The 25,265-nt window shown below is 37.7% G+C and overlaps 1 protein-coding gene across 1 annotated transcript; it reads left to right on the top strand.

Moving 5' to 3' along the window:
- Positions 1-1,588: 1,588 nt before the first annotated feature.
- On the top strand, positions 1,589-24,294 carry Clns1a (chloride nucleotide-sensitive channel 1A). Its single transcript, XM_047519573.1, has 7 exons — positions 1,589-1,781; positions 8,725-8,861; positions 14,262-14,363; positions 14,972-15,079; positions 16,165-16,338; positions 21,574-21,663; positions 23,598-24,294. Exons 1-6 carry the CDS (start codon positions 1,642-1,644, stop codon positions 21,639-21,641), a joined length of 729 nt encoding a protein of 242 aa, XP_047375529.1. The 5' UTR covers positions 1,589-1,641; the 3' UTR covers positions 21,642-21,663; positions 23,598-24,294.
- Positions 24,295-25,265: the final 971 nt, after the last annotated feature.

Here is a 25,265-nt window from a genome sequence, read left to right as displayed (position 1 = left end):
TGGGATAAGCTCAGTGGTAGAGCACTTGCCTAGCTCAAAGCCCTATGTTTTATCCCTGGGAAAAATTGGAAAGTTCCTTTTCATAACCAAGATCCGGGCAGTCACTTATATAAAATGACACTATGAAAACTAGGTCAAGTTGATATGATACTATTATGCTTGTTTCAGTCATTTTTTTCCTTGTATTATATAGGGAATTCCTTTTCTGAGTAAAGCACTTGTTATGCAACCAAACAGCCAGTCACAAATAAATGTCCTATGTGAAATCTCAATCTGGTCACTTCTCAAATTAGATTTATAAGCTATTTTCAAAGCCTCTTCCTCCTAGAGTTTCCTTGGAGAATTGAGTCAGCATCCACTCATATTCTTAAACTGGAAATTTAGAGATAATCTGTTACATTTTTCTCTTCTTCATCCATCCTGATCTTCACCTTCACAACCATCTTCCCCTCAATCTATCTCCAAATTCAGATAGCTCTGCCTTTAGATAGCTCTGGAATCCTTACTGCCAGTGTTGTCTATACTAGGGCAAAGATGCCTCTTTCTGTTTAGTGTGCCCGGCTCCCAGTCTTGCTACCAACAAACTAATCCAGTTTAAAATTCTACATTCCGCTAAACTCTTGCAAAGATACAAATAAAACTACCCTACGTGTCCCGTCTTCCAGGTTGAACATTCTTACCGCATAGGTGTCATCATCCAAATTTGACAGGCAAGAAAAGTGGAACCTAGAGGACTTGTTTGAATTCCACCAGGTCTCTTACTAACTCTTGCTCTTGAATTTAATCCCTCACGTCTCATCTGTAAAACTGGGTCAATAATAGAAAAATCCCTTCATAAATTTGTCATTAAGAATGAAGAAATAATGCGAGTAACCTGCCTAGCAGTGTGTGGCATATAGCACTCCGTCAACTTTAGTTACTATTACAACTATTTTTCGCTGCTCGTTACTTTTCTGGTAAGGATCTAACGAAAAAGTAAATTAAGAGTTCCAGATCTGGTGGATTCTTTTCCCTTCAGCACCCCATCTTCCTTACTGCCTTGGCAGCTCTCAGCCCCGCGTTAATTACCTCTTCGTGATGGTGCCCGACTGACAGGTGGGGATAGGTGGCTCTTGCGCTAGGGCGATGTCAGGACCTAGACTGATGTCTGGTGCGTGGCTGTGTAAACCTGACATGTGAACAGGTTCGGTGAGGCGGGAGCAGGTGAGAAGAGTCGTGAACCCAGCTAGATTTCTGACCTCTAGATGATTGTGGTGTCTATTTCCTGTGCATCCTCGGGAGGGGACTTCACGTCTCAGGCCCGTTTCCGCTTTTGTAGAAAAAGGCATAATAATATTCCTTGTGCTTCGTCTCTCACAGGGCTGCTGTGACGACCTTGAAGTAGGATGTGCCAGAGAAAGTTCAATTATTCCAAGCCTAGGACCTCAGAAAGGGAGAGGGAGGGTGGGAGTAGTGTCACGTGACAAATCCCGGCGTCAAAAAGCTCCGAGTCCTTTTCCTAGAGCGTCTCATCTCTATGATCGATAGCGCTCAAATTCCCGTGCAGACTAAGTTGTTCTTCCGGAGTACTTGCCACCGCTTCCGGGGCGTGCTACAGCGAGCGGGGTTTGCTGTATCTCAGCTTCCTGCGAACCTGTTTCGATGCTGCCCGGTACAATGAGCTTCCTAAAGAGTTTCCCGCCGCCGGGGCAGGATGAGGGGCTTCGGCAACAGCAACCAGATACAGAGGCTGTGCTAAATGGGAAAGGCCTCGGTACCGGCACTCTTTACATCGCGGAGAGGTAGGATCCCTTTTCACCAGCGATGGCCTCTTGCGCACCGCCTTCCAAGCTGGCACAGGCGATGCAGAGGAGCGAGGCGAGACGCGACCTCGGTGCTGCCGGGAGCAGAGCGCGTGCTGTGTGTTTCCAGGAAGACTCTATTATTCCACCGCGCCCTTCCCTGGATCCTTTCTTTCTCCATTCTCCAGATGGAGTTTCTCATGGTTTGTGCTTTTTACCCGCCTGTCTACTGAAGATCTGGAGCGTGCATTGCCATTAATTCATGGTTAAGATTTTGAGTTTCCGAATCCTGAGTTAGACTTTCGGTGTTTCTCTCTTTGCGAAAGAACTTATGAGAAAGATGTTACCCTACACATGATATATAGGCTCAGAGCAGATTGTAGGAGATTTCGAAAGTTGGTTAAGGAATATAGATTTTCTTTTCTAGGTGTGGGTGGGAAGAGGAACATCCTCAACCCCACGCATGCCGGGATTATATCCAGAGGCACCTGACTTTCGTTTTGGGTTCTGGAAGGAATTTCTCTTTTATTTGTACACCTGAAGCCCTTTGGAATTTCACAGACGTGTCTTAAGTATTGCATTTGAAGTCCATGTTTACTTGATATGTGTGTCCTTCATCTTCCAAGCTAACAATGACATATAAATCCTTGTCCTTCATACTGTTTTCCCCTTTTGCTACATCACTTCCTTCCATACCCAGAGAATTCTGTGCTTTTAAGAGCTCATGTAATTACATTGGACCCACCCAGGTAATACAGGATAATCTCCCTATTGTATTGTCAATTGATTAGTAACTTTAATTGCATTCCCAAACTCCCTTCTGTCATTTGAAACGTATTTACAGGCCTGACACCAAGAAATGAATGTCTCAGGAGCCAGAATTCTGTCTACTAGAGTACGGGCATAAAAATTGTAAAGACCCCTGATTCAGAGGGAAATTTAGACACTGGGCAAACTTTAGGCTTTTAGCTAGTCACTGAGATAGGAAGTATGACTAGGAATAAAAGCAAATTGGGGATGAGGGGCAGGTCATGAGTTTGGTCTGGAAATGTGTGGAATCGTTCAACACATAAGTGTCTCTCTTAGGGGAGAGTATTAAAGGTTTGGAAATCATTATAGTAAGTATTAACATATACTCATGGGAGTTGATTAACTCATAAGGGAACAGGATGGATACAACCCTAGAGATACAACTTCATGAAGAGGTGGGTCATAGAAGAAGAAAAAAGAAGAGTAAAGGCACTCAGATAAAATCTAGAAAGTATCTCTCGGGTATTGACAAGAAACTCTGGTGATCTTGGGGGCAGCAGTGTCTTTTAAACAGTGGAGAATGGAGCACAGATATATTCCTAACCCTTATACAGAATGTTTTTTTTATTGCATCTCCATACTTTGGTTCTTCTTTTAAGAATTTCTTTTTGGGAAGATACTGTACTTGTTTTTGCATTTTGAAAGTTTTAAACTTAAAGAAAACCTGCAAATGTTATTAATACCTCATAAAAATTCATTAATTGTTAACATTTTGCCATATAGCTTTTGTTCTTGAGCTGTTGGAGAATTACAGGCATGTTTTTTACCTCATCTGTAAATTACTTTAACATAAATTTCTGAAGCGCAAGGGCAATCACAACCCGGTGTCACACTCAGGAAGTATTAAATACTTTTAAGTTTTTGTCTATTTTTTTTTTTAAGTTTCTGGTTTATTTCAGTTTTCACTAACAAATCTCATTTTTTTAAGAAAATATTTTTGTATTGTGTTCAAAAATGATTTACAGGTTATATATATATATATAAAGAATTTAATTTTTGAGATTCATTTTTATCATATTTTTAGTTGTATATTTTTGCATAATTGTGGGATTTGTTGATATATATTTGTACATGCACACAATATAGTAATATAATTGGTCGGTATTCTCCAGTATTTTCCCCTTCCCTTTCCTCCTCTCTCCCCTGGTCTCTTTACTGATGTCTTTCAGTTTACATGATCCCGCCCCCTTTCTTTTTCCTCTCCAGCTTCCACATAGGAGAGAAAACACATGGCCCTTGACTTTGAGTTTGGCTTATTTTGCTTAACCTAATGTTCTCAAAGTTTCATCCTTTTTCCTGCAGATGACATAATTTCATTCTTCTTTGTGACTGAATAACACTCCATTGTGTATATATACCACATTTTCTTTATTCATAAAGAATTATAATTAAACCAACACTTGGATATCTGGATATCTCTTCACTCATTGTTAGTCTCACCTCCTCGTTTCACCTCCCTTTTTGTTCTTACCCACCTAGCATTCCAAGTCATGATGATTTTTAACATCCTGGAAAGTCTTCCTGAAGAATGTGACAAATGATAGCTAACAGCCAGGTGAATGGGAAAATGTTCTAATTAGAATAAACAGGATACCTAGATGCAAGGGTAAAAAACATTCTGAGTACCAGAATATGTATGTCTGTATTTTACATAGACACACATGTACCATATACATATGTACTCAGTCTAGCAGTACTTCAATAAAGCTGAAGCAGGAAAGAGCCATGTTTATGAGTGTGGTATATATTATAACCCTTAGGCTTTGTGGAAACTACTTTAGGACAAAGAGGAATAGTGTCAGATTTTACTTTAGTAAATAGCTTCTCAGGTATGTATTTAAAGAAGTAGATTTTGCAGTCTTATTTTCAGAGCTCCTTTTATAAGAAGCTTGACTTTTTATCTAAAGCAAGATATAGAGGCATAGATAATTCAAATAAGGCCATTTAGAACAGGTAAGATAAAATACAAATAAGTAACTTAAACTTAGAAAAAAATGCCTTTTTGCATCTCATTCCAGAATTAATTTTAAACCAAATAATTATACCAACACAAGTTCAAGATCTCTCTTACTCCCCAGTCATGTTTTTTTACCCCATGCCAGGAATAAAGGGCACTGATCATACTTGTGCAAAAGCATGAATTTAGCAAAAACATTTCTGAAATCCCAGCTACTCAGGAGACTGAGGCAAGATTGCTAGTTTGAGGCCAGCCTGGTCAACTTATTGAGAACCCTGTCTTAAAGTTTAAAAAAAAGTACCAGGGATGAGCCCTTGCTTAGAATAGGCGAGGTCCTGGGTTTCCTTCCAAGCACTGAAAAAAAAAGAAAGAAAGAAAGAAAGAAAAAGAAAAAATAATTCTCTCCATGTTTACTGGCTAATTCTTGATTTTCTTTTTTGTGACTCATGGTTTTTTATAACTGGATATCGTTAATTATATATTTTGGTTCGGGAGGGCTTTTCTTCTACTAAAGTACATGAAAAGAACCTAAAAAATCTGAACTTAATGATCAGGAAATGTGACTTTTAAGTGGAATTTGCCTCTGTCCTAGGGTGCTGAATCCATTTCCATGTATTGCTGTGAAAGCTCTATTGGAAATGGTGTGGTAAGGCAGCAGTCTTGTCAGCAGTGAGCAACTACATAGCAATTATTATGGCTTTTAAGCTAAAGGCCATAATTTGATAGGCACTGATTCTATATTTAGATTTCAAACATTTAAAAAAAGTTTTGAGTCTTTGAATGTTTGGAATTATTTTGGACATTTAGGTATGGAATGTTCCTTTTTAAATTATGATCATGCCAGAAGACTTTTGAGGTAAGAAAAGGGCAGTTTGTTTTAAGATAGTATGATTTTAGTAGGGCAATTTGTGATCTATGAACACTCATTTATTTCCACATTAAGAAGGAAGAAACAAACAGGAAAAGGCACATAAAGCACACAATCTAATTCCGTAATGAAACCTGTTTTTTTGAACCACTAAAGATGAGTTATTCTGGAAAATAATTTCTGGAGTTTTTAATCACTTGGTGCTCTCTAAAGTATGTTAGTTTTAAGTTACCCAGCTTTTCCTTTTCTGTTTTCTTTTTAAATAAGCCTATTAGATTATTAGATGGGAATCTTTCCAAAGGATTCTGGCTTGCTTGCTTTCTTTTTTTTTTTTTTTTTTTCACTGTGGATTGAATCCAGGGGCAGTCAACCACTGAGCCATATCCCTAGCCCCTTTTTTTGTATTTTATTTAGAGACAGGGATTTGCTGAGTTGCTTAGAACCTCACTAACTTACTGAGGCTGACTTTTAACTTGTGATCCTCCTGCTTCAACCTTCTAAGCAGCTGGGATTACAGATGTGTGCTGGCTCACTAGGCAATGGCTTTTTTAAAAAAAGATACAGTTAATCAGTAGGTAGAGGCAGGAGGATCACAGTTCAAGGTCAGCCTCAGCAATATAGTGAAGCCCTAAGCAATTTAGTGAAACCCTGTCTCAAGATGAAAAATAAAAAGGGCCAGAAATGTAACTCAGTGGTAAAGCACCTCTGGGTTCAGTCCCCAGTACCCAAAAACAAACAAACAAAAAAATTAAATTGGCTTCAGTATATTTGTAGAATTAAACAGTTAATTAAAGTTAATTATTACAGTCTTCATAGTGTACCTTTGTTTTTCTTCGGTGGTGGGGTGGGTTTGGGGCCTTGCACATGCTAGGTATGTGCTCTACCACTGATCTACAACCCCAGCCCTGTTTTTTTTGTTTGTTTGTTTGTTTTGGGACCAGATCTCACAAAATTACCCAGGCAGACTTTGAATTTGTGAACCTCCTGCTTCAGTCTCCCAAGTAGCTGGGATATAGAAGTAACTTACCCCGTCCAGCTCTGCATTTAAAATATTTTTTTAGTTGTCAATGGACCTTTATTTTATTTATTTGTATGCAGTGCTGAGAATCGAGCCCAGTGCCTCACACATGCTAGGCAAGCGCTCTACTGCTGAGCCACAACCCCAGCCCTTTTATTTGCTTTTGATAATGCTTTTGGTAACTGAAGATCATATGTGATATACTTTTTATGCTGTTCTTAGATGGACTTAAGTATAAAATTCAGCCCCCTCTTCGCACTGAATGTGAACAATTCAGACTACCACAGTGTCCTTGTTCTTGTCCCAGGGAGTCCTGGATTCTCCTATTGTGCTTTTGTTTTCGATTGGTTAGATATTAGATGCCCAGGCTTGTTAAAATTGTATACAAAGTAGAATGATATAGAAGTATTGTTGAATTAACTTCTTTATTTGTTCATTTTTTAGTGGTGGGGTTTAACCCAGGTCCTCACACATAATGAGCCATACCCCCCAACCCCTAAACTTCTTTTTTAAACTCTTTGTTGAGGTAATTCACATAGCACAATTTGCCCATTTAAAGAGTACAGTTCAGTGGTTTTTATTCTATTTACTGACTTGGCAATTATTACCGCAATTGATTTTAGAATATTTCTAAGATATTCTAGGAAGGTTCCTTAGGTGTCATTCTTTATTTCCTTCCAGCCCTAGATAACTATTATACTACATGAACTTTTATTACTTAACAGTTTTTGTGCTTTCTTTGGGATCTTTTTGCTAATTTCTGCTAAGTAATATAGTCCCAAATGGGTAGTTTTACCAAAAAATTAGGCAATACCTATTCAAAACTCAACATACTGATTTTGGTGATATGTGTCCTTTGTCATATCAATAAAATATTTGCATTTGACCACTTTTGAGGGAAAACTAGACCTAACTTATTTATAGCTTTTTCCTCAAGCTGGGAATAAGGGAAAATCTTAATAAAGTTTATTTCTTGTGATTGTGATTATAGCTGCAGAAGACATGTTTGGGTAACCCTAAGATGGCGGCTGGCGTTGAGCTAAAAGGTGGCGCATAATTAATGTTAACACGGCGTGATCTACCTTTGCCTAATTAGTTAATGTCTCCTCTGCGCTAGTGGTCAACAGATGTTCCTCATCCTTAATTAGTGCCTTAGCGCATGCTCCAACCATGCTACTTAATCCTAAGCTGATTGGCTGCCTTAGGTATATAAGACACATACGTATAGGAAGCACCATCATATAAGCAGCACCTCTGGTAGATCGCAGAAGGCAGATGGCAGATGGCAGATCACAGATCGCAGTATGCGGGATGCACCATAGACGTGCCTTCAGCACGCACTTCTAGCACGCACCCTTTAGGACACAGATGTAGGATGCACCTTTAAGAAGAAGCAGCAGAACTCTAAAAAGATATAGATCTCTGATAAGCTAGCCTCTCCGATGAGCAAAGATTCTCTCTTAAGCAAAGACTCTCTCTTATGCAAAGCCTTTCTCTCTCTCTCCTCTCAAAGCCTGTCTTTCTCTAAAACTTCTTCTATAAGCTAGGGAACAAGCGAGAAAGCAGCCCACTAAAAAGAAAGATAGAAGTAGTTCGTTTCTAGTCCACCTCCGATAAATATCCACGCAATTGTTGCTGCAGGCGGTAACAATATCTGCGCGACTGTTGTTGCCGGCGGCGACATACAGCCATTTCTAATATATATCATTTAGTGTAAGGTTAATGGGGAAATTGGTGATTACCAAATATTCTTTGCATGCTTACCTGCTGAGCACTATGCTAATGTTTTCAAAGAATGTTGAAGGAATGTGACAAGTTAGGTTGTGCTATCAATTAGTAGGTTTTATGTAAGATTCATTTCCACAGAGTTAAGTGCTAATTGTATATTACTGAGCATAAGTGGAGTTTAGAAACAGAAGAGATCATTATAGACTATGGTAATTGAAAGGCAACCTCTTGGAATTGCTGGGGACTTAACCAGATGAGAAAATTTGCAAAAGGGAAGAAGGTACCTGAAGACATTCCAAATAAGAATAAGTTACACATGACTTAAAAAAAAAAATTACATTTCAATCTATTTTAATTTATAGCTGGTAGAAAAGAAGGTATAACAGATTTGGTCTTGATCTTAAAGACAATTCAGTTCCTGCTGCTAAATTTTCTTATTGTAGGGATATTTCTTAAAAAGTGAATTTGAATTTATTCACGTGCATGAAGGTATGTAGGTCTAACCTTTATAAACTTTGGGATTCAGTTTCTAAAAATAATCTGTTTAAAACATGTTTTTCAGCCGCCTGTCTTGGCTAGATGGTTCTGGATTAGGATTCTCACTGGAATACCCCACCATTAGTTTACATGCGGTGTCCAGGGACCTAAATGCCTATCCTCGAGAGCATTTGTATGTTATGGTGAATGCCAAATTTGGAGGTATGTATGGTGTAATTTAATCTAGTGCTTCTTTTGGCAGTAAAGTGTATTTCAAAAATAGTCTTTAGTGGTTGATGTTGCCAAGGTTTGTCCCTAACTCTTGAGCTCTGGGCTCAAGCCATCCTCCTGCCTCAGCCTCTCAAGTAGCTCGGACTATAGCCACACAACCACCATGCCCATCTTGAAAGCAGTCTTTGATAAAAATCCATGTAATGTTCAAGTCATTGACCCACATTTGGTATTTATTAAACATAATTTGAGCACAGTAAAATAATGTAGACACTTGAATTTCTGATGATAATGGACATTTATTTTGTGTAGCTGCCTTTTTTTATTTGCATGTAGAAGTTTTTATTATTATCGATATGTATTTCTCTTGAGTTTAATTCTTTATTATCTTTGTCTTTGTAAAGGCACTCTTTAAAGGCTTGTATTAGTATATTCTGTGTTTCTAAGAATTTAGTGTAGAACTCTTTTTATTTTGTTACAATAGTTCTCAGCAGGTAGATGGGGAGGATTTTCATGCCTCTCAAATCAACCCCTCTGTTCCCCCACATTGGTGATGACATTTTTGGTTGGAGAGGGGAGAGGATCCTTAGATGCCGAGGATCCTGCTAAACATTCTACAGTGCATAGGGCAACCCCTCACAACAAGGAGTTATCCAGTCCAAATGTCAGTAGTGCCAAGGTTGAGAAGCCCTGGGTTACAAAATTTCCAAGATTTGCTGTTAGAAATAATTAAAAAGATTCATAAAAGTATAGTGAAATAAGGCATGGTGGTGCATACCTGTAATCCCATTGGCTCCGGAGGCTGAAGTAGGAGAATTGCAAGTTCGAAGTCAGCCTCAGCAATTTAGCAAGGCCTTAAGTGACTTCCAAGACCCTGCCTCAAAATGAAGAGTAAAAAGGACTGTAGATGTAGCTCAGTGGTAAAGAGCTTCTGGGTTAATCCCCAGTACAAAAATAAAAAAGTATAGTGAAGTTGTTTTCTTCTAAAATTACAGGTTTACTTTTCTTTAATTGAATATATAACAGAAAATCTCAAGAGTTTACCTTTAAGTATTGCTCCTTTGGGGTTTTTATATGCTTCCAGATATAATGTGATCATTTATTTTAGTTTTGACACTCATTAATTTTTAGGGCTTTGGCAAGCCCTAACTCATTAAGTACTAAAGACTGATTCAACCATCTGAAAATATCTTTGTTACAAGATTTTAAATTCTTGCCATTAGGAAGACGTCAAAGACAGATTTTAAAAAATCTAGTTAAGATTGAAAAAGAGGATAAAGAAAAGTAAAAGGCTGTTGAACTTGAGGTGTAGGAAGACTAATGAGGTCCTAGGTACAAAGTTCACTCACTAAGTAAATGCAGCTGTGATTTTATAACTGTTAGCTTTTTTGTTACTGTGATAAGATACCTGAGGTGATCACCTTAAAAAGGGAAAAGTTTATTTTGGGTCACTGTTACAGAGATTTCAGTCCATGGTCACTTGATCCTCTTGCTTTGGGCCTGTGCTGACACAATACATCATGGTAGGAGTGCATGGTAGAAGAGGCTTGTTCACTTCATAGCAGACAAGAAGCAAAGAAAAAGAGAGGAGGGACTGGGGTCCCAGAATCCCCTTTGAGGGCATGCCCCCAATGACCTAACTTCTTTCTACCAGGCCCCTTACCCTACAGGTTCCACCACCTCCTAAATAGCTTCCTAGACTGGTAACCAAACCTTTACCATGTGGGCCTTTGAGTGACATTCAAGATCAAACTGTAGTGTTAAGAGAACCATGTGTTTAGTCATGCATAGAAATGCAAAGCCTTAGAGGTACTCGCGTCCGTCAATTCCAGATGCTGATGTGTTAGTGCAGGGGATATAACTCAGTAACAGAATGTGTGCTTAACATACATAAGGCCCTAGGTTCAATCCCCAGCACCAAAAACAAAACAAATGCCAGTGTAAAATGCCCCTAGTGTCAGGCATTGGCATTGGGTGAAGGTGCTTGTCAGTAAAAAGACTAGAGAGGTGCAGTTCAGGCAAATACTGGCTAAAGGGATAAAGAATACTAAATAAGGAAACTATGTGATTAACTTGCTAGGCAAGTCATTTTCTCTGAGCCTATATTTCATCCAAAAAATTAAGAGGATTGTACTAGGATTGGGGTTGTGACTCAATGGTAGAGTGCTTGCCTTGCACGTGTGGGGCACTGGGTTTGACCCTCGGCACCACATAAATAAAAATAAAGAGATTGTGTTCATCTACAACTAAAAAAATCTTTTAAAAAGAGGATTGTACTAGTCTTTTATTCTGAAACCTGGCTACATATTAGATATACCTGGGGTCTTGTTAAAAATTCAAATGCTTGGGGCTGGGGAGTTAGCTCAGTTGGTAGAGTGCTTGCCTTGTAAGCACAAGGCCTTGGGTTCGATCCTCAGCACCCCCCCCCCCCCAAAATGCAAATGCTTAGCTGGTTGTGGTGGAGCATGCCTATAATCCCAGCTACTCAGGAGACTGAGGCAGGAGGATCTCAAGTTCCAGGCCAGCCTGGGTGACTTAGCAAGACCCTCCCTCAAAATACAAAGATAAAATGGGCTAGGAATGTGGCTCAGTGATAGAGAGGCTGCCTAGCATGCATGAGGCCTTGAGTTTGTTCCCTACTACCCACCTTACCACCCACAAACAAAGCAAACGCTTGAAATCCCAAACGTTCAGTAGGTTTTAGGTAGGTATTTTAAACTTGTGCTCTTTGGGAGGCTGAGGCAGGAGAATTGTGAGTAACTTAGTGACTGAGGCCCTAAGCAACTCAGCGAGGCCCTTGTCTCTAAAACAAATATAAAAAGGGCTGGGAATGTGTCTCAGTGGTTAAGTGCTCCTGGGTTTAATCCCTGGTACCAAAAAACCAAAAAATTGTTCTCTATGTGATTATTTGCTTGAAATTGATGAGACTATGATTAATCCTTTCTTAGAAAAATGTGTAAAAACTTTTCCAACTTTCTAGAAAGTTGTTCTTCCTGGGACACAAACTCTCCATCAGCTTATTGTAAAGAATTTTTTTAATCTATTTTTAAAATAACTTTAAAAATTGATTCCCATTGTTGAAAATTTAGAAAGGTTTAGAGAAACATAATTTGGATGCTATATGCAGTGACCTAGCATGAGTTGGTGATGGTTGTAATGTTTTGGAATTGTAAAAATGCTATATTACTTTCCTGTTTTTTGTTTTTTGCCTTAAGGTAGATTCTTGAGGATATAAAAGAATTATTAATATTGGTTATTTCTGGGGAGATGAGCAAAAGGGGCATGAACTTTTTCTTTCAATACCTTTAGACTCTTCCAGTTATTTTTATACAAGTATATATTACTTTTATAATTTAAAAAAGTACTACTCATTCAATTATAGAATAATAAGTATAGTGTGACACCATTTTATTTTTTAAAAGTGTATTGAAAAAGTTTGGCAGTACCAAGTAACTTATTCTACTATATAGAGTTATTTAGAGTTCTCCAGTATTTTTATATTGCTCTACCTGTTACAGAGGTAGGTTGTGTGTGTGTGTGTGTGTGTGTGTGTGTGTGTGTGTGTTTCCCCCCTCCTGGTACTGGGACTTGAACAAGGGGTGCCCTACCACTGAGCTATACCCCCACCCCATTTTTATTTTTTAAGGGTATCTCTTAGTTGCCTAGGGCTTGCCTAGAACTTAGAATCCTCCTGCCTCAGAACCCTACAGTAGCTAGGATTACAGACGTGTGCCACTGCCCAACTAGGAGATACGTACACTATATTTAACAATATAATAACATTAGAAACAGAAAATATCTTGTTAAATCTATCACTTCAGACTTCTAATACTGGCCACTTTGTGTTTTTTCTTATTGCTTATCTGTATTTTTTTCACCAATCTATAATGAACTTAGATGACATAAAAATAAAGGATTTAGTGTAAAGTGCCCCTATAATTGATCCCTGCAAGTAGAATTACTACATTAAGATTGTACATTTTTGGACTGGGGATATGGTTCAGTGGTGGAGTGCTTGCCTGGCATGCATGAGGCTCTGGGTTCCATCCCCAGCTCTGCAAAAAAAAGAGGAGGGGTAGTACCTTTCTACCTTATCTTCACCAGCATGGAAAATTAGCATTTTCTTAAAATGGTAACTTTGATATAACAAAATTTAATTTCTATTTTTAACATTACTAATTTTGATGAGTTTTAATATTTTGGGGGCCTCCTTAAATATTTTGGTGACCTGTATTTTTTTAATTATGAAAAAATTCAAACATATTGAAAGGTACAGAGAATAATAAACATTTTATTACTCAATATCCAGCATAAATTCTAATGTATATTCATAATTACCATAGACTTTTAAAAATTACTATATCATACTGTTGAAACCTTTTTTTGCAGGACTTCCCATTTGATCCCCTACCTTCTGTATTGAGAGTTAAATAGTATCTTGAAGTTGATGTGTCCTTTCTGTCTGTGCTTTTAAATTTTACTGAAATGTGTTTCCCCATAAGAGCAATATAAGGATTGTTTGTTGTTTAAAATTTTAATGTAAATTTTGTTATATATTCTGCAAAAAGCTTTCTCAGTTTTATTTTTTAAATGTACTCATGTTAAAGTATATGTATCCCATTTGTTCCTTTTTTAACTGTTGTCTATAAAATATATGATCAGGTTCCCTTTTATGAATATTCAGTTTATGTTTTATATTTTCATTAGTACAAACTTAAATGTGTAATGTGGTTGTAGCAATTTTCACTTCCACCAGCACATACTACTTCTTTCTCTCAACATCTCTCTCTTTCTCTTTCTCCCCCTTTCTCCCTCCCTCTCTCCCAACCAGGGCCTCCCAAATGCTGAACCAGTGCTGTACTACTGAGCTAAATCCCCAGCCCTTGTTCTCTTTGAACAGTTTGATTTTTCTTGTCTTCAGACTAAATTTATCCTGTTGGGTCAGTTAACTTTCATGGGCTTTAGTTTTCTCATCTGTGAGTTGTTAGTGATGAACACATCAGTGGATTACACATTGCTTCTGAACCCTTTGCTTTCAAGTGAAAAGTAATACAACAGTGGAATCACTATGGCTTCATGGGAGCTCTGAAGTCTTTAGAACTCAGTGAAGCACAATGTGACTAACCAGAGACTATTCAGAGAGTCCTCCCTCTGCTTCCTGGTCCCCCAGTGCTAGGGATTTATCCCAGGTCCCTGAACATGCTAGGCAAGCACTGTAGCACAGAGCTACACCCCTAGAACCAGAACCTTTTTTAGCTCTAAAATAACCATAAGAAAAAAATAAATTGCAGTACTCAGATGTATCAAAAAGTATCTTAGGAAATTCTCTGACTTAGTTTTTTGAAAAGTCAATAAGTAATATTAAAAAAATTATTTTTATTCCCTTTCTAGAAGAATCAAAAGAATCTCTTGCTGATGAAGAGGAGGAAGACAGTGATGATGATGTTGAACCTATTACTGAATTTAGATTTGTACCTAGTGATAAATCAGCATGTGAGTGTTCTATCCTATTGATCTTTTCCCATTGTGTACCAAGCATTCCCCCATTGACACCTTTACCGCCATTACCTCCATTCTGTTGTTTTTTCTTCATTTTAGCATCTGTAATATCATTCAGGAAAAGGTACTATTAATATAAAAGGTTGTGAGTATAGTGAGAGAATTGTATACACTATGTTACCCGGTGTGTTTTGAGAGAGGAGGAATCTGTTTAGTTTTATTGATTTATACTACTGTGAATCTCATCTGTTGGATAGTAGAGTAGTCACAGCATTTCCAGAGTGAGAGATCTTTGCAGAGTGCCCTATCAACTGAGGGGATTTATCCTGATCAAACCAAAGACTCTGACCCCTTCTTGCAAAAAATCCAACCACCCATTAGGAGATTTTAGTAATATCTTGAAATGAACTCTTAGTTTGTGACTTGTCTGCTGCCTCAGGTACTTATTCAGGATCAGTCCTATACTTGGAATTTCAAAAGTTTTGTAAATCCTGTTATCCTAGTAAACCTTTTGTTAAATTTATTTATACTGATGGTTATTTTATTATAAAATATTATGTTATCCCCCAAAATATGAATTATAAATTGATGTCCTTGTTTAGTGGAGGCACTGTTCACTGCAATGTGTGAATGCCAGGCTCTGCATCCAGATCCTGAGGATGAAGACTCAGATGATTATGATGGTGAAGAATATGATGTGGAGGCACATGGTTAGTAAAATGTATTTTCAATATTTGTTTTACTGTTCCATCTTGAGCTTTTATTTATACTCAGGGTAGGGGATTATAGTTCTTTTTTGTATCCAATAAGCAGCTAGAATAAAATGGTTATAAATAAAACTAAACCATACAGTGGCACACTTAATGCCTAAGCCCTTTCAACAACTGAATTGGGAAAATTTGGGGGCTTTCTAAATTTGAGGGTGAAAATGTTATTGGGGGAGGACATGGATAAATAGAGACAAATGGAAGGAAAGAAAAGTGGTAGATAATGAGAAGAGCATTTTAAACTGAAGTAGAGAAGAGACCTCTTTCCATCCCTTCAGAAGCTGATTTATCTCTGTCTTATTTAATGTATTTCTTCAAACAGCTCATTCTCAAGGTCAATTTTTCCTTTGCCAGAACTATTCTTCATTTATCCAAGAATATTTTTCCATTGCCTTCCCAGTCTAGAATTATATTGACTAGCAAAGTAGAGTCTCAGTTTGAGGCATGTGCATTCTCTCTGATTTTCCCTCACTGGTCTTAGAAACATTAATCTGGGTATGCACAGCACTTTCCTCCATACATACTGGATTCCTGGCCTTAAACTCATTTCTGAGATTTTCCTTCTCATTACCTAAATATGTCTTCATCTTTCTGAGATTTTTGAGTGGTTTTTATTTATATGCTTTTGATATTTTCTAAAATTTCTGAATATTTTAAAAAGTATGTATTTAATCAGAATAAAATCTTCAATACAAAGTAATATCAAACTGATTTACTCTCACCTATAAAATTCCACCTGGGATAATATCAGACTCCCTGACCCCCTTTTATTCCTTGTAGTCTCTGGACATGTCTTTCTCTGGGAATTGCTGTTTACTGGTTTATTACCTCTAGAAATCCTTTCTCATGCTAGAGGGTAGTGACATTCTCTTTATATTTGTCTTCAACAGTGGCCACATCAGTGAATGTTGGAGGTATTTCTCTGGAAATCTGTTTTTACTCTACCTTATCTTCAGCAAATGTATTAATTATTAATCTTGTTTTTTCTAATTGTTGTTTAATGGCTTAAAAGTTTTCTGTTTGTTTAGAACAAGGGCAGGGTGATATCCCTACATTTTATACCTATGAAGAAGGATTATCCCATTTAACAGCAGAAGGGCAAGCCACACTGGAGAGATTAGAAGGAATGCTTTCTCAGTCTGTGAGCAGCCAGTATAACATGGCTGGGGTCCGAACAGAAGATTCAGTACGAGATTATGAAGGTGAGTGTCCTTTCTCTTCAGTGTGAACAAATGGCTACCTGAGCAGTAAGGGAAGTTATAGAGAAACATACGTTATTTGGGAAACTAACACAAAGAAATCTCAAAATTAACTGTAGTATAGGAAACAAATGTACAATTACATAGAATGGGAATTCTTATGAGGTTGGTTTGCTTTCTGGCGATTTTATACCCCTCAATTACAAGATTACAAAAATAGAAATTCTGTTTGTTCCCCCTCACCCCCACCCAACCCACCCTCCCAGTGCTGGGAATTATACCTGGAGCCTTAATGCTAATCAAGCACTCTACCACTGAGACACATCCCAGCCCCAGATATTTTTAAAATGCTCACAAGCAATGAAGAAATGAGAGTGGGGGAGAAAGAAAAAAAAGAAGTGTAATTCTGATTGAGATATATTTACTATTTGCTGTTGCAAATGTATATTAGTTTGATTACGCTGTCATAGTAAGTTACCATAGTTTGAGTGATATGAAAAATAAGAAGGTATTGTCTCATAGTTCTAGAGGCGAGAAGCCCAGGGTTGGTTGTCTGAGGACTGTGAGAGAAGGAGCTCTTCCAGACCTCTTCTTTTGGCCTATGGATGGCTGTGTTCTCCCTGAGTCTTCATATCATCTTTCCTCTGTCCATGTCTGTGTCTAAGTTTTCCTCTTGTGTTAGTCACAGTGCTCCAGAAAAACTAATGTGTATGTGTCACATAGTGGGGAAACATCCCTACATCTTACACCAATCTGCTATTATTATATCTGCTGTGTTACCATTTAACATCTGCTATTTAATTGCATACTTCTTCATAGGTATAAAATGGAGGGATGTCCTCCTGTGTGTATGCGTACACACTCTTGTTTTTACACAAACACACACACACGAAGATTTATAAATAGATGTGTATGTAGTGAAGGCTGGCATGTACAAAATCAGCAAGGTAGGCTGGCAGACTGCACACCCAGAGAAGAGTTGATTGATGATGTAGCTTGAGTCCAAAGGTGATCTGCTGACAGATTTTTTTCATGCTTAGGGTAGATCAGTCATTTTTTTGTATTAGGCCTTCAGTGGGCTGAATGAAGCTTACCATAGTATGGAGGGTAATTGGTTTACTCATTCACTGATTTAAATGTTAGTCTCATCTAAAAAGTACATCCATACCAAAGACAGGAATGGAAACATCATGTGACATAGCTATACTTCTCCTTGGTATTTATCCAGAAGAACTGAAGTCAGCATAAATATAGTGATACATGCATATCTGTGTTCATAGCAGCTCAATTCATAGTAGCCAAATTAGGGAACCAACCTAGATGTCTGTCAGCAGATGAATGGATAAAGAAAATTGGTACATACATACTCAGTAGAGTTTTAGTCAGCCATAAAGAAGAACACAGTTAACGTTGTTTATAGGAAAATTGATGCAACTGGAGAGCATCATGCTAAGTGAAATAAGCCAGACTCAGAAATGCAAGAGTCATATGTTTTCTCTCCCATGTGAAAGCTAAACAGAAAAAAAGGAAAGAAAAGGGACCTCATGAAAATAGAAGAGAGACCAGTAAAGTTGTGGAAGGAGATTGGGGGAGGGAGGAAAGGAGGAAAAGGGGAGGTAGGGGAATAAACAGACCAAATTGTGCTGTGCGCATATATGAATGTATCACAGTGAATCCCACTGTTATGTGTAATGAGGCGCACCAATAAAAATTTAATTTAAAAAGCTCTAATAGGGCTGGGGATATAGCTCAGTTGGTAGAGTACTTGCCCCGGGTTCAATCCCTAGCACCGCAAAAAAAAAAAAAAAAAAAATCTAATAAATACACAAAAAAATTAAAAGTACCTCCACAGTAACATCTAGAATAATATTTGATAAATTCTCTGGACATCACAGCATGCCCAAGTTGACACATAAAATTAACCATCACACAGAAATAATACACTACTGTTATAAGCACTTCTTGGATCTTGCTCTAATTTAGTAGTGACTACAGAATATTTCTAAAGAGGCTTACCTTAGTTTTTCATTTATTGCTATGCTTAAGTTTCTCATAATACAGTAATTAGTATCTCCATGCACATAGCATATTGACCTGGGGTTCTTGAAGTTCTGGGATTTTTAAAATTTATTTTTGAGAAGGGCCCTCTGTCACCCTGTCTCAATTTCATGGGCTCCAGTGATCCTCTCATCTCAGCCTCCTGAGTACTACAGGAATAATTGGGATTACATGTGTGTGTGTCACCATGCCTGACTTACGGGATATTTTAGTTTGGGGTTTGGGTTAACACCATTATTCCTTTTGTCTCCTGCTTTTTTTGTTTTGAGATGGGGTTCTCACTATGTCAGCTAAACCATGCTGTTCTCAAACACTTGGGCTCAAATGATCCTCCCAGGTCATCCTCCTGAGTAGCTGGGACTACAGGTGTGATACATTCCACTTGGTTCATCATATTAAGCCCCAGCTGGTGAACAGATGGTGTAGACATCGAAAAAAGACTTTTATTGCTGAAGTTTTTATTTTTTTAATTGTAAAATTCCTTGTTTAATTCTTTGTATGGCACATTATTTTAAGCTCATAAAAAACTGAGTTAAAGTAAAATTTTTGAACTTTAATCCATTAGCTTTATTAACACACTGAAATTGTCTGTGTCTAAAACTTCATTTTACAGTATTGCCCATCTTCTAAATTCCTAATACCAACATGATTTTGTCATTTAAACCCTTGTTTAATGATGGTATTTCAGTGTTTTAGGTACTCAGTTTTGTAAAAGGCATTTATTCACTGTACCTAGTACAGTAAATACAGTAGTGCTTGAAAATGAGCTTATATCTTCATTTCAGTGACTTTTTAATGGAGAGTAGAGTAAGTTAATAGTATGTAGAGATACAGCGTGAGATACAGGAAATGATTGGGAAGCTGTGAGAGCGTGGGGGCTGGGCCCTTCACCAACTGGGATAGTTGAGCCTCATGGAATAATGATATCTAAGCCAGGATCTAAAAATGAAGCAAAGTGATCCAGGTGAAGGGAGATTGCACACAGGTTGGTAGAAGAGGCAGGTCAAGGGTTTTGTCATGTGGAAAGGTTCATGCCAAATGTGATGGTGCATACCTGTAATTTCAGCTATTCAGGAGGCTGAGGCAGGAGAGTTGCAAGTTTGAGGCCAGCCTGGGCAACTTAGCAAGACTGTCTCTTTCAAAATAAAGACTACTAAGGAATGTAGCTGGTGGTAGAGCACTTGGTCTAGCATGCATGAGGTCTGCCCTGGGTTCAACTCCCAGCATAGCTCCCCCACCTCAAAAAAAGACCTTTTGCATTTGTATCTCATTGAGTTCATTATGTCTGGAACTTTTTTTTTTTTTTTCTCCCCCAGTACTGGGGATTGAATCCAGGGGTGCTTAAAGTGAATGATAGATATTACAGTAACAGAAGTTGGAGTAGTGAACTGGACTGTCTTAGATTTGAAAGTCTTGTTAAAGAATTTGAACAGTAATCTGGGCACGGGGGCAGATAATATAAGCCCACATATTCTTGAGGCTGAGGCAGGAGGATTGGAAGTTCAACTCCAGCCTGGGCAACTTATCAAGACTCTCCCTTAAATGTTTAAGAAAAGCAGGGGCAAGGGATGTAGCTCAGTGGTAGAACTTACCTAGTGTGTTTGAGACCCTGGGTTCAGTTCCCCAGGGATAATTGATTGGTTTTTGGTTTTTGGTTTGTTTGTTTTGGGTTTGTTATTTTTGTTTTTGGTATTGTTTTGTTTTGTTTTTTGTTTTTTCTTTTTGATACTGGAGATTGAACCCTTGTGGGAGTCTCTACCAATGAGCTACATCCCCAGCCCCATTATTTTTATTTTGAAATAGGCAAAATTAGGCTGACCTTGAACTTGTGATCTTCCTATGTCAGCCTCCTGAGTCACTCACATTACAGGCATGCTTCACCACCATGCCTGACAAAAAGAGGTTTTCTTTTTTTTTTTGGTGGTGCCGGGGGCAGTATGAGGGATTGAACTCAGGGGCATTGGACTGCTGAGTCACATCCCCAGCCCTATTTTGTATTTTATTTAGAGACAGGGACTCACTGAGTTGCTTAGCACCTCCATATTGCTGAGGCAGGCTTTGAGCTTAGCCTCCTGAGCTGCATCCTTCTTAGCCCCCTGAGCTGCTTAGATTACAGGCATGCACCACCACACTTGGCCAAAAAGATGTTTTTGAACATTATCTTTAGGTCAGTGAGAAACCATTGAAGAATTTGATTATCAGTGTTCTAGATGATTGCTGTAATTGCAATGTGGAAAATTAGAGAGGAAATATACTTGAGGAAAGACAAGAAGCCTTGTTAGTAAATTATATATTAAATTAGAGATGGTGGCCTAAATTTAGTAGAAGTAGTGAATATCAAGAGACTTGACAGATTTAAGAGATTTGAGATAGAAGCAATAGAAATTAGAGAAAAAGTAGGAGTTTCTGGTTTGGGCAGATAAGTGGTTCTCTTTAGCAAGACTGGACAAGTGGAGAGATGACAGGACATTTGCATATCCATGTGGTGGGATGCCAAGGGACTTTTGGAAAAAGTTTGTGATGGGCTGAAGAGTGGAGGGGTGAATGGAAGCAAGAAAGTAGAGAAAGCAGTTGTAGACAATCTGTCCACAGGACTTTTTTTCCTTTTCCCCTCCTATATTTTTAGTGAGATGAGAAAAACAGGGCAATAAGCAAGCTGTTTACTCCAATTTTGTCTTTTCTCCTGAATTAACATTTTAGGTTTTGTGAGAATAGGACCACATGCCTTTAGAAAAAAAAAAAAAGGCTCACAGTAAATAGCACAGATCCATGAAGAGTGAACAGTTGATACTTAGTGCATTTGAAAATTTCTGTCTAGGGCTGGGACTGTAGCTCAGTGGTAGAATGCTCACCTAGCATGTATATAGGCCCTGGGTTTGGTCCCTAGTACTGTGAAAAAGAAAAGTCCTACCTAAAACTCTTTCATTGTTGAGTTTGAGTGTTTACAAAGTAAATGTTAAATATATAGACTAATTTTAATTTGGCCTAAATCAACAGCCTTTGTTTTCCATTCTCTGTTCCTGAATACTTTAGTTTTCCAAAAAAAGTGGGTGGGGGGGCAACTCTTACCAACAGAGGGCGCCAGCTTCCTTCTGGTTGAAATTATATGTTGCATCTACCTATTTGAAGTGCTTGATAGAATATAGCTCAACAAATTTTTTTGTTTGTTTTTTCTTTCAGATGGCATGGAGGTAGATACCACACCAACAGTTGCTGGACAGTTTGAGGATGCAGATGTTGATCACTGAAAATGATTTGTGCTGCTTTAATGTGAGTAGTTTATTCTCTTCCTTGTCATTGAACATGAAAAGCATGTAAAATGATAAGTTTTTATATTTATAATTGAAGAGAACTGTATAAGGTTAGCAGTTAAGAAAAATGTTTCCCAGTTCTGAAATTACTGAAAGTTACATGTATTTTTCTCTAAGAAATTGGGGTCTACAAATGTGATGATGATCAATTTAACGTCTGTTATACACTTACCAAGTGCACCTTAGCATTAAAAGCTGATTTACCAAACCACAACAAACCCACGTAGTTATCCAAAAGCCATGATTTCCTAAGTAATTTCCTGCCTACTTTTCATGGCTGACAGAAGAACTCTGCCAGTTTTCTCTCCTGTGACACATTTATGAGTTTTGCCTGAAGTTTGTCCCTCTTTGCTATTTTGTTACTATGAAACATATATTGTCCTTTTCCAGCCTAAGTATTTAAAATGTATGTTAGTAATAATTTAAGATCATGTAGCTGGTGCATACCACACAAAGCTAGGACTAATAACCTTAATAGTCCTTCCTTTGTAAACTGCAAAATTTTCACATTGTTATATTGTTGTCCTTCTCTCTTCCCTGTAATAACATTGTCTTCTCAAATACTGGCTGACTTCTAGTCCTTGACACCCTTCTTTCCAGGTTCTTTTATTGAAGCATGTATTAATAGCATGACAAGATTTATATATTTTGTTTTCTTCTGGTACAAATTTTAGTTCTGGCTTTTTCTCTATTTAAAATTTTAATTTCCTGTACCCCTGTTCCATTTAATATCGGAGACCATCCTTTTAAAGTTCCAGACCTTCCAAATTGTTGCCACTGTGAATTTAACTTTGCTTCTCATACTTACCATGAATTGTGATATTAGATCTCTGCTTTCTTCTCAGTCCCAGCAGAAGAACTATCAGAAAATAACATCATAGAGTTCTGTGACTTATATCTCTTCCCATAAATACTCAGTTCTTATTTTCACATTTAGTTCCATCACTGGTGACCAGATAGTCTAAAATCAGCAGCACCACTTCTGTAGTGTGTGTGTGTGTGTGTGTACACTGCTAGTACTCTGAATGCTGGCTTTCATCCCTCGCTTCTAGATATAACTTAACTCTTTCATGGGAAACCTTTTAGTATCAACCTCAGTCATCCTTCCTGATGTCTCATCACATTCTTTTTAGAACATTGTTTTTTTCGGTTCAGAGATAGTTGTTATAACAGTTTTATTGAAACTGGAAAACCAGTATTTTGGGTCTTCTGACTTTTCACATATTTTTCCTCAAGAATAGATTATTCAGAGAACATCGACCACTCTGTTAATAATGATCATGAGAAACTGATTTGATTTGTCACTAGTGGTTACACAAATGAGATGTTACTGCAATCCCTGGCAAGAATTCTTAGGATTCTTTGTAATGGTGAAATAACCATAAAATAGCCACAGAATTTCTAATAAGCTGATGGTTTGTTTTCTATTAATTTCATGTTCTCTGCTCAGAAGCAAAGAGATATTTTATTCATAAAGTTTATTCAGGCTTTCCATCTGCATAATTGACCTGAATTCCAAACAATGTCTGTAAATTTGTAATCATTTAAAATTATATGTGCCTTTAAAGATTGAACAAGGAATAATTAGAGAGTGTATGTAACCATTAATAATTTCTAGATACTTGAACTAGGACTCTCAGTGCCTAAGAAGGGATAAAGGAGAAGGCACATGAATGGTGAAATCACAGTTCTACCATGAACTGGCTGTGTGCCTTGGGGCAAGGCTTACACCTAGTCTAATCATCAATTTCCTCATCTGTAAAGTGGGGTGGTAATCACGTCAGGGTTGTTGCAAAGACTGAGTCATAATATATATAAATCCCCTGTTAGTCTTCACAAGGCATTCAGTAAATAATAGCTGTATTATAAACACTGTAAACCTTTGTTTTTCAGGTTCTGCTTATAACTGTACGAGAGAACTTGGTGCCTCTTCCACTTTGGAGTGGGGTTGATGAAAGTCTTTCCTTCTCCAAAACTCAACATTTAAACCAGTTCTTTCTCAAGACAAACTATACTGAGACAGCAGGTTGTCATCAGCAGAAGGAACTATGAACTTTATTAACAAAGGTGAATTAATTCAACCAAGGGGGTACTTGTAGTTTATGATTTACCCTAAAACTTTGTGTCTAGGTACCCTTTGAGTAGGCCTATAATTCCTGCCATCGCTGTATGAATCATCTGTATGTTAACAGACCGGTGGTAAAGATGCCTAGGAGCTTGGAGTGTGGGAAGAAAAGGCAAAGATCTCAGAAGGAACAGCCTTTGTTGTTCTCCACAGAGACAAGAGTCTTTTAATGATTTGGGGACCGAATTAATTAATTCAGACCTCTGTAGTAACCTCTTGGGAAATATCTCAGCTATAGATCCTGCTGCTGACACAAGTGTTTCTGGCTAGCTTCTACTCCTTCTGACCTCTTTTACCAGTCTGCCCTGTTATAGCCTCTTAGGTTATATCATTTAATTTCTACCCTCTTAGGTTAGTTTTCTGGAACAGAACAAGTGAACTGAAATGAAGTCCTCCAAGTACTTCTAATGATAATTGTTTTGTCTTTGTAATAGCTTAACAAATAAATCTACATTTTCTATAATACTATGCTCGCATTCTTGACTAAATCCATTAGTGAGGCTTTTTTGGTTTTGTTTTTTAAGTAATGGCAAAAAATCATAATCTTGGTGCGGTGGTAGATCTCATTGATAAGCACTTGCCTAATATACAAGAGGCCCTGGTTTCCATCCTCAGCATCACAAAAAAATAAAATAAAATGAGAGAGTATCTTGTTGATTATATTTTGTTGATATGAACATGAAATTAATAAGAAAATATATAATTTCTGGCAAATATTTAGTAAAACAAGGAATTCATATACTTGAATTTCTGCTGCTCTTTTGGATCAGGAATAATTTCTTATATTTTTCAGCTATCACATTTTAGTTTTTCACAGATACTTGAGTATTTATAAGGCTGATTTGTAGTTCCAGATTTATACCTGAACTTCAGATAACATTTAGGTTAAACAAGCTATTCAGAGTCAGCCAGTTGGTTAATTAGTGATTGAATTCTCTTGTGTCCTCAGCCCAATGTTCTCTTCAGCATTTTCACTTGGTTTCCCTCATCCTTCAAAGAAAAGTAATTTTCCTTTTTTTTAACTAGACTTGGAAATTCTAAGTCTGTTGTAACTGGCGTAAAAGAGTCACCTAGAAATGGAAACTAAAATTTTCTAAGATGTCCTGTGTACCAGCCACCATCCTGGGTTCCTTATATATATTATGTGTTCTAATACACCTAACTACCTTATGAAGTATAGATGCTTTTATTATCCATTTGTGTGGGGAGGGTAGTGGGGATTGAATCCAGGGACATTTTACCACTGAGCCACATCCACAGCATTTTCTTATATTTTATTTAGAGACAGAGTCTCCTGGAGTTGCTTAGGACTTCGCTAAGTTGCTGAGGCTGGCTTTGAACTTTGATCCCCTTGCCTCAGCCTTCTGAGCTGCTGGGATTACAGGCATGTGCCACCACATCCAGCATATTTATACTTTTCAAATAACCTTATTTAA

This window comes from Sciurus carolinensis, chromosome 11 (genome assembly GCF_902686445.1).
Source record: "Sciurus carolinensis chromosome 11, mSciCar1.2, whole genome shotgun sequence".
In the NCBI taxonomy this organism is placed as follows: Eukaryota; Metazoa; Chordata; class Mammalia; order Rodentia; family Sciuridae; genus Sciurus; species Sciurus carolinensis.
The sequence above is the reverse complement of the archived record's forward strand: the minus strand, read 5'-3'. Positions and strand labels throughout refer to the sequence as shown.